Raw genomic sequence first — 12,097 nt, 5'->3', positions numbered from 1 at the left:
CATTCTGTTTATGATAAAACCACAAAATAAAATTGTATACACCTTTTCACTTAAAAATTCGTTTTTGCAGTTTTGAACTTCTTGAGGATATGAGCACCATGTGGACAAGATTTTTATATTTTTTAGATCCTATACAGTCTTAGAACCCTACTTTATTATTTTACAAGTTCCCTTACTTACAGGGAATAATTTTTGTTTCCTGTACTTTCTTGTTTGTTAAGAATATTTAAAGTTTTGAGTCCAGTTGCCCATTTTAAAAACTTTTCTTCCTGGGCGCCATGGCTCATGCCTGTAATCCCAGCACTTTGGGAGGCTGACACAGGCGGATCACTTGAGGTCAGGAGTTTGAGACCAGCCTGGCCAACATGACAAAACCCCGTCTCTACTAAAAATACAAAAATTAGCCGGGCGTGGTGGCCCGCGCCTATCCCAGCTCCTCAGGAGGCTGAGGCAGGAGAATGGCTTGAACCTGGGAGGCGGAGCTTGCAGTGAGCCGAGATCACGCCACTGCACTCCAGCCTGGGCGACCGAGTGAGACTGTGTCTTAAAAAGAAAAAAGAAAGAAAAGGAAAGGAAAGAAAAAAAACTTTTCTTTCCGCAATTATTTTAAGTTGAATGTCATATTCCTTTCTTAGGATACAAAATGCCCATCACATGTCCCTCCTAGATACTATCTCAAACCACTTAACAAATTAACTTCATGTCTAGGATGTCTAGGTACTGATCCTTTGATTTTTTTTAAGGACTCTTGTACCTAAATATGATACTGGGGAATATTGCAAAATAGCTTTTCATGTAGATTTGAGTTAGTAATACGCAATGTAATATATTTTTACTTGGCGCTTAATGTAGTTTCCCCTCCCCCTCAAATTCTTGGCACAAATGTTATGATTTGTTTTATATCAGAACTTTCTACAGGGAGGTATTCAGAGGTACATGATTAATATTTTTATTGTTATTTTTGGTAAGATTTTTATTATAAAATTACATTGGTAATATAAAAACCTGCATAATATAATAATATTTCCTCTTACAGACTCTTGTTCATCTGATAGTGAAACAGAAGATGCTTTAGAAAAGAATCTAATAAATGAAGAACTTTCTCTTAAAGATGAACTAGAAAAAAATGAAAATTTGAATGATGATAAGCTAGATGAAGAAAATCCAAAGATTTCTGCACACATATTAAAAGAAAATGATAGGACTCAGCTGCAGCCTTTAGAAACCCTGAAGTTAGAAGTTGGAGAGAATGAACAAATAGTACAGATTTTTGGAAACAAAATGGAACAAGCAGAAGAAGTTAAGAAAGAAGCCGAAAAATCTCCAAAAGGAAAGGGAAGACGAAGCAAGACAAAAGATCTTTCTTTAGAAATTATAAAGATTTCATCATTTGGCCAGAATGAAGCAGGAAGTGAACCTCATATAGAGGCTCGTAGTCTTGAATTGTCTTCATTAGACAATAAAAACTTCTCTTCTGCTACAGAAGATGAAATTGACCAATGTGTGAAAGAAAAGAAGTTGAAACGGAAAATACTAGGACAATCATCACCAGAGAAAAAAATAAGAATTGAGAATGGAATGGAAATGACAACTACTGTATCTCAAGAAAGGACCAGTGATTGTATTGGATCTGAGGGAATGAAAAAGTTAAATTTTGAACAGCACTTTGAAAGAGAAAATGAAGGAATGCCATCATTGACAGCAGAGTCAAACCAATGCATCCAACAACTGACTAGTGAAAGATTTGATAGTCCAGCTGAAGAAACTGTAAATATTCCACTAAAAGAAGATGAGGATGCAATGCCTCTGATTGGGCCTGAAACCTTGGTTTGCCATGAAGTAGATTTGGATGATTTGGATGAAAAGGATAAGACCAGCATTGAGGATGTAGCAGTTGAAAGCTCTGAGTCTAACTCCCTTGTTTCTATTCCACCTGCCCTACCTCCTGTAGTCCAACATAACTTTTCAGTAGCTTCACCACTTACTCTTAGTCAAGATGAGTCTCGAAGCGTAAAAAGTGAGAGTGATATAACGATTGAAGTTGATAGTATTGCTGAAGAATCTCAAGAAGGTCTCTGTGAGAGGGAATCGGCAAATGGATTTGAAACTAATGTTGCCTCTGGTACCTGTAGTATAATTGTACAAGAGAGAGAGAGCAGAGAGAAGGGTAAGGACTTTCTAGGGAAAAGTTAGTGTTTATATGAAAACCAAAAATTAAAACTGTTGAGTTTTAGGTACTGTTGATCTGTAAAGTAGTTTCTTTTCCTTTTCTCTCTTCTTAAAAAAAGAAATGTCAGTGTAGTCTGTTGAATAAATATACTTCCTCTTGGGTTTTTTTTTTTTTTTTTTTTTTTTTTCACGTTCCCTTTTCCACCTTATTTCAGGTCAGAAAAGACCAAGTGATGGCAATAGTGGATTAATGGCAAAAAAGCAAAAGCGTACCCCAAAGCGAACAAATGCTGCAGCCAAAAATGAAAAGAATGGAACAGGTTGGTGTTATTCAATGCTAGCTTTAGTCTTACAGTGTTAGTATTTTTAGCAGCTTGTTGGCTTGTTTTAAACATAAATGGAGCAATACTATATTGTTTTATAACTTTGCATTTTCATTTAACAGTATTATACTAGATATTTTGCCATTTTTATTCTTATGAACTCTAGCTCATTCTTTTTTACAACTTTAGGAAAGTATTAAAAAGTTTATCATTTTTAACCATTTCTCTGTTGGTGAGCATTTAGGTTTTGTTTTTTTTTTTATACTGTTATAAACTTTGTGCATTTGTGCACATATTTCTGTAGGTAGGATACCAAGAAATGTAATTGTTAGGTCTGTTGCATTTTGATATTTAAGAATTTTATCATTTATAATCTGAGTTAACCTTTTTCATTATTTATAGGACAAAGCAGTGATAGTGAAGATCTTCCTGTCCTAGACAATTCAAGTAAATGTACCCCAGTAAAGCATCTTAATGTATCTAAGCCACAGAAACTTGCACGATCTCCTGCAAGAATATCCCCACACATCAAAGATGGAGAGAAAGATAAACACAGAGAAAAACATCCAAATTCATCCCCTAGGACATACAAATGGAGCTTTCAACTCAGTAAGAAGCTTATTGAAAACTTGATAAATGAATACCGTAAAGTGGAATATATCTTAAAATATCAACTTGGATTAATGTTAATAAGGAATAATGACTAACTATTTAGATATTCCAAATATTGCCTTAGCAATAATCACTACATGTTGTCTTAAGTATAAATCTGTGTCTTTTCATAAAATTAACTTGATAAATATTGACTTACAGGAAGGTCTCCATTAAGAAGACATGTATGATTTATATAAATCAGTGAAACTGAAGTGCCCTTTGTAGCACTAACTACTGTATAACTAGTAGTAGTGAAGAAAATGCCAATACAGGGAAACTATTCTGATAACTATAATTATAGATAGGTCAGGGTTGGTTTGTGTTGATGTTTTCTTATGTTTTTCTGATCATTTAAGTAATAAATGTTTAGTATAGAACATTTGGGATCTAAAAATAATTCTTAATCATGAATTTAATTCACATCTTCCCTGTTTACAATCTTATTTAGCTTACTGTACTAGGTTTTAATAAACTAAAGCTTTTGTTGATTTGTGAGTTAGATGTTTGATAGAACTACCATCATTTTTCTCAAAGAATTATTTTAAAATGCAAATTAACTTTTTTCCCCCCTTTTAGATGAATTAGATAATATGAACAGTACGGAGAGAATCTCATTTCTCCAAGAAAAACTACAGGAAATCAGAAAATATTATATGTCTTTGAAGTCTGAAGTTGCAACCATAGACAGGAGGAGAAAAAGATTAAAAAAGAAAGACAGGGAAGGTAATTTTATTATAATTTTTCTCCTCTTATATTTCAAAACTATATCCTATCATTTTAGAAGATTTAAATTTGATACTCATTGAATATAGCACACATTCATTAATTGCTGTTTTTAAATTCCTAGTGTTTTCTTTTGTTGAAAGGAGTAGGTCAGCAACTGAGTTAATCAGAATGACACCCTTAAAAGGGAGTATGAACTGTCTTTCAAAATGTGTGATTGTACTAAATGTGATGGATTCTCAGGTAGAGCATACTCCTTCTGAAATTCACTCTTTGCTCAAACATTTATTGGCACCTATTAATAGGCACTGTATTTATTATGGGGTTCACCAAAATGAATGAATCATAAGGCTTATTCTCAAGGAGATTATCTTGTTGGGATTAGAAATCATTCCCTAAACAACTAAAAGATAAGATAGTGCCACCCAGCAACTTTAATGAGCATGTGCTGTGCGCCAGGCACTGCCAGGTGGTGGAAGTGCAGAAATGAGTTAGACACAGATTTTCATCTCAGAGATCTTAACATCTAGTGGAACAATGTGTGCCCTAAGAATGATATTAGCAAGTATAGGAGTTAGTGGAAGGAGAGGTTACTTTGGAGCAATCACAGAGAGGGAGTAGTGTCTGAGCTAGCCCTTCGGGGGTTATAGGATTAACTTCTAGTTAAACATGAACATATCCATATACAATCCATCCCCAAGCCCTGTTAAAATAACAGTAAAGGAAATTAAGAGCCCTAAACTCAAAAGGACGAGAGAATGACCACAGCAGACAAGAAATGTCAACAGTATATCTTTTGGAAGCTGCATAACTGATGGACTACTGTAACTCTCCTAGCAGATGAGATACTACTGAAACTAAGCTTGCTTGTCCTCATAGTGAGACAAAACAACAAGAAGGAAGACAATTCATACCATGTAACCCCAGAAAAGCCCTCAGAAGGGATATGGGACAATGCTGAGAAATGGGATTGGTTGAAAATGAAAGGAGAAATTGGATCTCCTCTTCCCATCAGTGAAGCAAGTCTACCTCACCCCCAACTCAAGCAGAAAATAGATTAACTTAACAGAGAATGAGGAAATCAGTAGGCTTGTAGACTTGGGGGCACCAGCCACAGCTGAGGGTAATGATTAAGTGCTAAGCCAAAATAGTGGATGGAGTGAAAGTTTGCATACTGAATAGTTAGATTGCTGTGCCTCTTCGTTAGAAGAGGCCTAGTCCTCTTGGCTTCCTGAAAGCTGGCAGCCAAGTTTATGCTTAGTCCTGGGAGGAGACTGGAAGATTCTTCTAAAGAAAATGACCAGCCCAAGAAAAATTACCTACTATTTGGATGTTCCTGAAACAAAAATCAAGATCCTTGCCAATCACTACATGTGTACTGTCCATATTTAAAAGCCCTGATGCTCATACACAGCTTTCAGTCAGCTTTTTAATGTTAAATATGGAAGCCACATGACCAGACATTTGAGGAAAACCCCTACATAAAGGCAGAAGCCAAAGTTAAAAAAAAGGAACTGGAAAAAAACAGATAATATACCATATTTAAAAAAAAAACACACACAACTATTCTTAATAGTTAATCCAAGTTGAGTATCCTTTATTTGAAATGCTTGGGTCTAGAAGTGTTTGGGTTTTTTATTTTTTCAGATTTTGGAATATTTGTACATAATGAAATATCTTGGTGATGGGACCCAGGTCTAAACACAAAATTCATTTATGTTTCATAGACACTTTATACACATAGCCTGAAGGTAATTTTATGTAATACTTTAAATAATTTTGTGCATGAAACAAAGTTTGTGGTAAGTGCTTATGTGTGGAATTTTCCACTTGTGGCATCACATTGATGCTCAAAAGTTTCAGATTTTGGATTTTGGGATTAGGGATATTTGATTTGTATCCAGAGGTAAAGGGAAAGATACTGCTACCTTGAAACAAAAGCATAGTAACTATTTTAAAAATTGAGAGAACAAGAAGGATATCTTTAAAATATGATAGCAGGAATTTAGAAAAATTAATAAGGCAGTAAAGCCGAAGAAATTCCACTAGAGGGTCAAAAAGACAATAGGAGAGAAGAAATAATAGAAATATGGAAATTGGTGAGGAGCTCCAACTTCTGAATCATAGGATTTCTAGAAGGAGAGTTGAATAAACAAGAGGAAGTTGTCATCAGAGAAATAGTTTTAAAATTCTAGAACTGAAGGATGTGAGTCAGAAAACTGAAAGGACTCACTGTGCCCTCTATAAATAATGGGGGTGAAAATCACCAAAGCATATGAAATTTCAGAATCCTGTGGATAAAGAGTAGATTCTAGGCCTGGCACAGTGGCTCATGCCTGTAATCCCAGCATTTTGGGAGGCAGAGGCAGGTAGATCACTGGAGGCCGGGAGTTTAAGACCAACCTGGCCAACATGACAAAACCCCATCTCTACTAAAACTACAAAAGTCAGCCAGGCGTGGTGGCAGATGCCTGTAATCCCAGCCACTCAGGAGGCTGAGGTTTGAGACTCACTTGAACCCGGAAGCAGAGTCTGCTGTGAGCGCCGAGATCGCGCCAGTGCACTCCAGCCTGGGTGACAGAGTGAGACTCTGCCTCAAAAAAAACAAAAAGTAGATTCGAAAAATTTACCATATAAAGATACATATATAAAAAGAAATGGATCTCAGAACAGCATCAAGAGTCTTACATCTGATTTCTCAGTGGTAGTACTAGACACTAGAAGCCAAGCTAAGAAGACATGGGATCTGGCAAACAAGGAATCCTACGTAGGAAAATAGAGAAGGAATATCTGAAGGTGATGGTGAATGGAAGCTGTAGGATGACCACTGCATAGCAGACCTAGAAAGCAACTATTCCAGGAGTAGGATGGAACAGGAGGGGAAAGCTCCAGAAGGGATATCTCTTAAAAAACAAATAAAAGGTAAATTACCTGATAGAGTTCATCATGTTGAGAGAAGTTTTCTGCCTCTAGTAGAGATTTAGAGGATGACTTTGTGGTAGAGTGACCTGTCATGTGTGGTCTTGACCATTGTGCTCCAAGTCCAGCAGTTTTTAATTCCTACAAATAGGAACAGGGTGGAGCAAATGGAAAGAGATCAGACTCTCATGTTCATCCTTTTCTTTTAAAAGCTGTAAATACCAAGATGTATTTACAGAACTTTTGAATATCAAAAGAAGAAAAGAACAAATTAGCAAATTAAAATTTCTTCAGAGAACCCACCACTGCTCTGGGGTCAGTTTCCTAAAGGTGACATACATTTCAGACAATTAGAATTTTTTTTTTTTTTTTTTTTTTGAGACAGAGTTTCACTCTTGTCGCCCAGGCTGGAGTGCAATGGCACGATCTTGGCTCACTGCAACCTCCACCTCCTGGGTTCAAGCCATTCTCCTGCCTCAGCCTCCCAAGTAGCTGGGATTACAGGTGCCTGCTACCATGCCTGGCTAATTTTTGTATTTTTAGTAGAGATGGGGTTTCACCATGTTGACCAGGCTGGTTTCCAACTCCTGACCCCTAGTAATCCACCCACCTCGACCTCCCAAAGTGTTGGGATTACAGGCGTGAGCCACAGCGCCCGGCCAAAAAGATTTTTTTATTACCATCTTTTTTTGGGGGGCAGGGGGACAGTCTGTCAGCCAGACTGGAGTGCAGTGGCGTGATCACTGCTTACTGCAGCATCAGACTCCTGGGCTCAAGCGACCCTACCACCTCAGCCTCCCAAGTTACTGGTATCACAGGTGCCTGGACCACTGTTGCCTGCCACCACACCCAGCTAACTTTTTAGTTTTTTTTGTAGAGACACATTCTCACTATGTGGTTCAGGCTGGTCTCGAACCCCTGTTCTAAAGCAGTCCTCTTGCTTTGGCCTCCTAAAGTACTGAGATTATAGGCATGAGCCAACATGCCCAGCTTATTATAGTCTTTTCTCCATTTTTATTTGCTTAGGTTTTCATAATGAGTTATTAAACTGAGATTTGAGTGGTTTCTGGCATATATATAAGAATTTGTTGCCTGGGCATGGGGCTCATGCTTATAATTCCAGCATTTAGCAGGCTGGAGCAGGAGGATGGCTTGAGCCCAGGAATTGGAGACCAGCCTGGGCAACATAGCAAAATCCCGTCTCTACAAAAAATTTAAAATTTAGCTGGGTGCAGTGGCGTGCACCCATAGTCTCAGCTACTTGGAAGGCTGATGCGGGAGTGTCGCTTGAGCCCCAGAAGTTGTAATGATACTTAAATAAACAAAAATTAAAACTTCAAATAAAATAGGAACAATCAGGGAAAGATTGGCAGAAGACAAGAGTTTTGCAAGGAAAGAGAAGATAAAAGCAAAGAACTTAAAAAGTGGCAAAACATCTAATGCTCAAAGTACTGATCCCTAATCTGTGTTATGTCCTCCTGGAGAAAATTACATTAAAACCATTTGAGGACTTTTTGCTTATCACACATTACTTCCGTCCTGATCTCCATGATTCTGATACCTGTCAGAGGAAATCCTCTGAGTTAAGTTAATTCTTTTATGGTCCTATGACCCATAGATAAAGCAGAAATTCCCTATGGTTCTGTGTTTATCTCAGGTTGACCTTGTTTCTGATTGAGCTAAGTTCCTTCAGGGGATCCCCCAACTAGAGGTTTAAGAGTTTTTGTCTCTTTAATCCTTATATTTTATGATGTCTTTTAAAGTGTTGAGTAGTACTTAACTGACCAAAGACTAACTCTACTTAATTGAGCCAAACAAAATTTTTGCTGACAATTTGTTACTCCTTCATGTGACATATAAGAGGCCTGTGATTAAGGTGAATAATGTTAAGAAGAATTTTATTTCTAATTTGCTGTTAGCCAGGTATCTTTGTGTAACAGTTTTTGGATCTAACATAGTTGTTTTGATTCCACAGTGTCTCATGCGGGAGCCTCCATGTCATCTGCTTCATCAGACACTGGAATGAGTCCTTCATCATCATCTCCCCCACAAAATGTACTTGCTGTAGAATGCAGGTGATAAACATTTTCTCTACCTTCCCAGCAGTTTGCTGCCATGGACATAAATCCCCAGACCCTGAATTACAACCACAGAAAGCACTCAACTGGTTTGACATTGCTAAGTATATCCTGTATACTTTTCCAGGCCGGATTGTATCTATTCCCCTCTCTCTTCTTTTTTCTTGTTGCAAAAAATAAGCTGATTAATAAGTGAAGGTTAAGCAGCCTGCCATATTTGTCATAATTTTTCCTCTTTACTTTTTTTTTCATTTGTTGTGATATAGAACAAAGGGCACTTAGCAAATTTGAATTTGTATAATAAAGCTTTCAGGTGTTATAGAAATCATAGACAAGCAAGTGCACATGATAAACATCAAAATATTACCCAGCTGAATAGTTACTGCTGCACTTTCACTAAGATGTATTTGAACACTTGGTGAGTAGGGGGTTTATGTTGTGTTTTTTTCATTATTGTTGTTTTTTTTATTTTTGTGGAAGCACTTGCTATTTAGAACTGCCAAAGTATATGTTCAGCAGTGTGCCCAGGATTAAAGGTGTAAATGGGACAAAATAAATTGTGAAAGGAAGTGTAGTTGACTGAAAACTACAGTTGTAATAAGTCTTCCACTTTTTATAGGATTTTTGAGCACACAATTATGCAAATATTTTAATGTTTATTAATGTTTACAGTGGAATTGTGAATAAGTTTTCAGTGGACTATCTTATCCCTTGACAAAAATATTTTGTCTTTTTTCTATGTAATTTCAGAGTTTTTATTTTGTTACAAAAAGACAAAAATGAAATATATAACAACAATGAAGTTATTTAACAAGATTTCTAAAGCTGAAAATTTTGTGTAAAATAAGGTATTATCTTGCAACTTGTTAAATATATTTATTCAGACATTGGATGTTGTATTTTTATGTATTTTTTAAAATATTAATAAAATTGAAAAAAAGAAAATTCTAGGTTAATTCACTCTTTGGATGACAATAGCTCTCAGCTGTCCTTTTTACAGGAGGTTGCATCCTGCAGCCTTGCCTGTGTTAAAGGGAGTCTGTCTCAGTCCGTCAAACAGTATAGAACTATAAATGGGCATCTGGATCATTAAAGTATGTCCTTGTTTAGAAACTTTGGCAGTCCTAGTATTTAAACTGTTTTGAGGATCAAATTTTTGGTTGCCCTTAAGATACTTTGTCACAGTTTTTATGTTTGCTATACTGCCGAATGAATTTATATCTCCCAAAGTTGAGATGCAACAACTAAGTAAAGCAACTATGTATGCTTTGTCTGTGAATTGTTCCACAGACTGATACATTTTGTAAATAATTCTTCCAAAATCATGTATTTAAAGCAGTTTTGCATATACATTATGTAAAAAGGTGATTTTTTAAAAGCAATTTTTAAATTCATGTTTGTACATTGAAAGGGGTTTTTTTTTTAAACCTCCTTTTCTGTGTTTAATATGCTGTAGAATAATAACCTAGATGCTCTAGACTGTATATCAGGATCTGATTTACAAGAAGAAGTCAGAGCTAAACACTAGTGATGGCATAGCATTACTGAAATCATTGTTTCTTAATTTCATTTTACCACATTGTGAACTTGTGATTCAGATTCCATTTTCTCAGAGAATTAAAAACAAAAAAAGTACTCTTGTAAAATGCACTTTTCTGTCTTTTCTTTGCAAAGCAGAAGTATTTCAATGTAAAATAAAAATGGAGCTCAGTGGGCAGTATTAATAAAGGCCATGTTTTAAACATAGGCTTTATACTTTTAGTTTTATTTTAAGTGATTGCTTTTTTCCTAAGTGCTAATAACTTACAGTTGGAAAATCAGATGTCACAAAACCAAGCATTTTAGTATATTCTTCAGCCTTCACAATAAAATATTTCTACTAATTATAAAAATGAAAAAAAAAGTGTCATTTAAATCCAGCTGGACCTAGGAGGCAACCTTAGATTTATACATTAAATATTTTAATGATTTCCTTCTGTAGCAATTCAATAAATGTGAGATAAATAAGTTATCAGCTTGAGTACTGTCCCTTCTAATTGATACAAATTTGGTCATGAAGTATTGGGATGTTGCTACAGAGAACAAAACTGTGTATTCATTGAATAGATACACACTGTTAAAATCCTTTTATCTGGAAGCTGGAAAGGATTATGAAATTAAGTGAATATTGACTAAGTATGACATTTCAAATATTGAGCATATTTTGAGTTTAGGTAAACTTTGAATAGATACCTCTTACATGTGACTAAGAAGGTAAAAAATATAGGCCAGGCGCGGTGGCTCACACCTGTAATCCCAGCACCTTGGGAGGCCGAGGCAGGTGGATCACAAGGTCAAGAGATCGAGACCATCCTGATCAACATGGTGAAACCCCGACTCTGCTAAAAATACAAAAATTAGCTGGGCGTGGTGGCGTGTGCTTGTAATCCCAGCTACCCAGGAGGCTGAGGCAGAAGAATCACTTGAATCCGGGAGATGAAGGTTGCAGTGAGCCCAGATCGTGCCACCGCACTCCAACCTGATGACAAAGCAAGACTGTGTCTAAAAAAAAAAAAGTAAAATTATAAAGACACTCTAATATAATGGAAGTTGCCATCTATAAAATTGTTATTTAAAAGATGATGGAGCTTTCTGTGTTAATATTGCATTGCATGCTTTTATGTATTTCAATTTTTGAAACAGGGTCTTGCTCTGTCACCTAGGTTGGAGTGCAGTGGTGTGAACACGGCTCACTTCAGCCTTGACCTCCTGGGCTGAAGCGATCCTCCCACCTCAGCCTCCTGAGTAGCTGGGACTGCAGGCATGCACCATGACACCTGCCTAATTTTTAAATGTTTTGTAGAGACAGGGTCTTGCTATGTTGCCCAGGCTGGTGTTGAACTCCTGGGCTTACGCGATCCTTCTGCCTCGGCCTCCCAAAGTGCAAGGATTATAGGCGTGAGTCATTGTGCCCAGCTGGCCATTGTGTGCTTTTATTGTTTGTTATTTTGTGTTAAATTTCTAGTTTTCTTCTCTTTCAGTAAGAAAGATGGTTGCACTTAGCATATTAAAAGACTACTACATACTATGCCTTCTATGAAATTGCTTTAAGTTATGAAAATCTATGTGGATTGCCCAGTTAATTTGCTTATATACCTTTCTTTTCTTATAAGCCCTGTAATTTTTTTTTTTTTTTTTTTTTTGAGACAGAGTCTTGCTCTGTTGCCCAGGCTGGAGTGCAGTGGTGCGATT

At 36.5% G+C, this 12,097-nt stretch overlaps 1 protein-coding gene across 5 annotated transcripts in view; it reads left to right on the top strand.

Moving 5' to 3' along the window:
* Positions 1 to 10,612, top strand: part of ARID4A (AT-rich interaction domain 4A) — a 75,295-nt gene extending 64,683 nt beyond the window's left edge. For all 5 annotated transcript variants that reach the window (XM_003901863.4, XM_009211614.3, XM_009211615.3 and 2 more), the window contains 5 exons: positions 1,037 to 2,167; positions 2,385 to 2,489; positions 2,895 to 3,101; positions 3,723 to 3,869; positions 8,764 to 10,612. In XM_003901863.4, the coding sequence (XP_003901912.1) occupies positions 1,037 to 2,167; positions 2,385 to 2,489; positions 2,895 to 3,101; positions 3,723 to 3,869; positions 8,764 to 8,867 (1,694 nt within the window). In that variant the 3' untranslated portion in view covers positions 8,868 to 10,612. The remainder of the gene's footprint in view (positions 1 to 1,036; positions 2,168 to 2,384; positions 2,490 to 2,894; positions 3,102 to 3,722; positions 3,870 to 8,763) is intronic.
* The last annotated feature ends 1,485 nt before the right edge of the window (positions 10,613 to 12,097 follow it).

The sequence above is a fragment of the Papio anubis genome, chromosome 7 (assembly GCF_008728515.1).
Source record: "Papio anubis isolate 15944 chromosome 7, Panubis1.0, whole genome shotgun sequence".
NCBI classification, from domain to species: Eukaryota; Metazoa; Chordata; class Mammalia; order Primates; family Cercopithecidae; genus Papio; species Papio anubis.
This window is presented reverse-complemented; position numbering and strand designations above follow the sequence as displayed.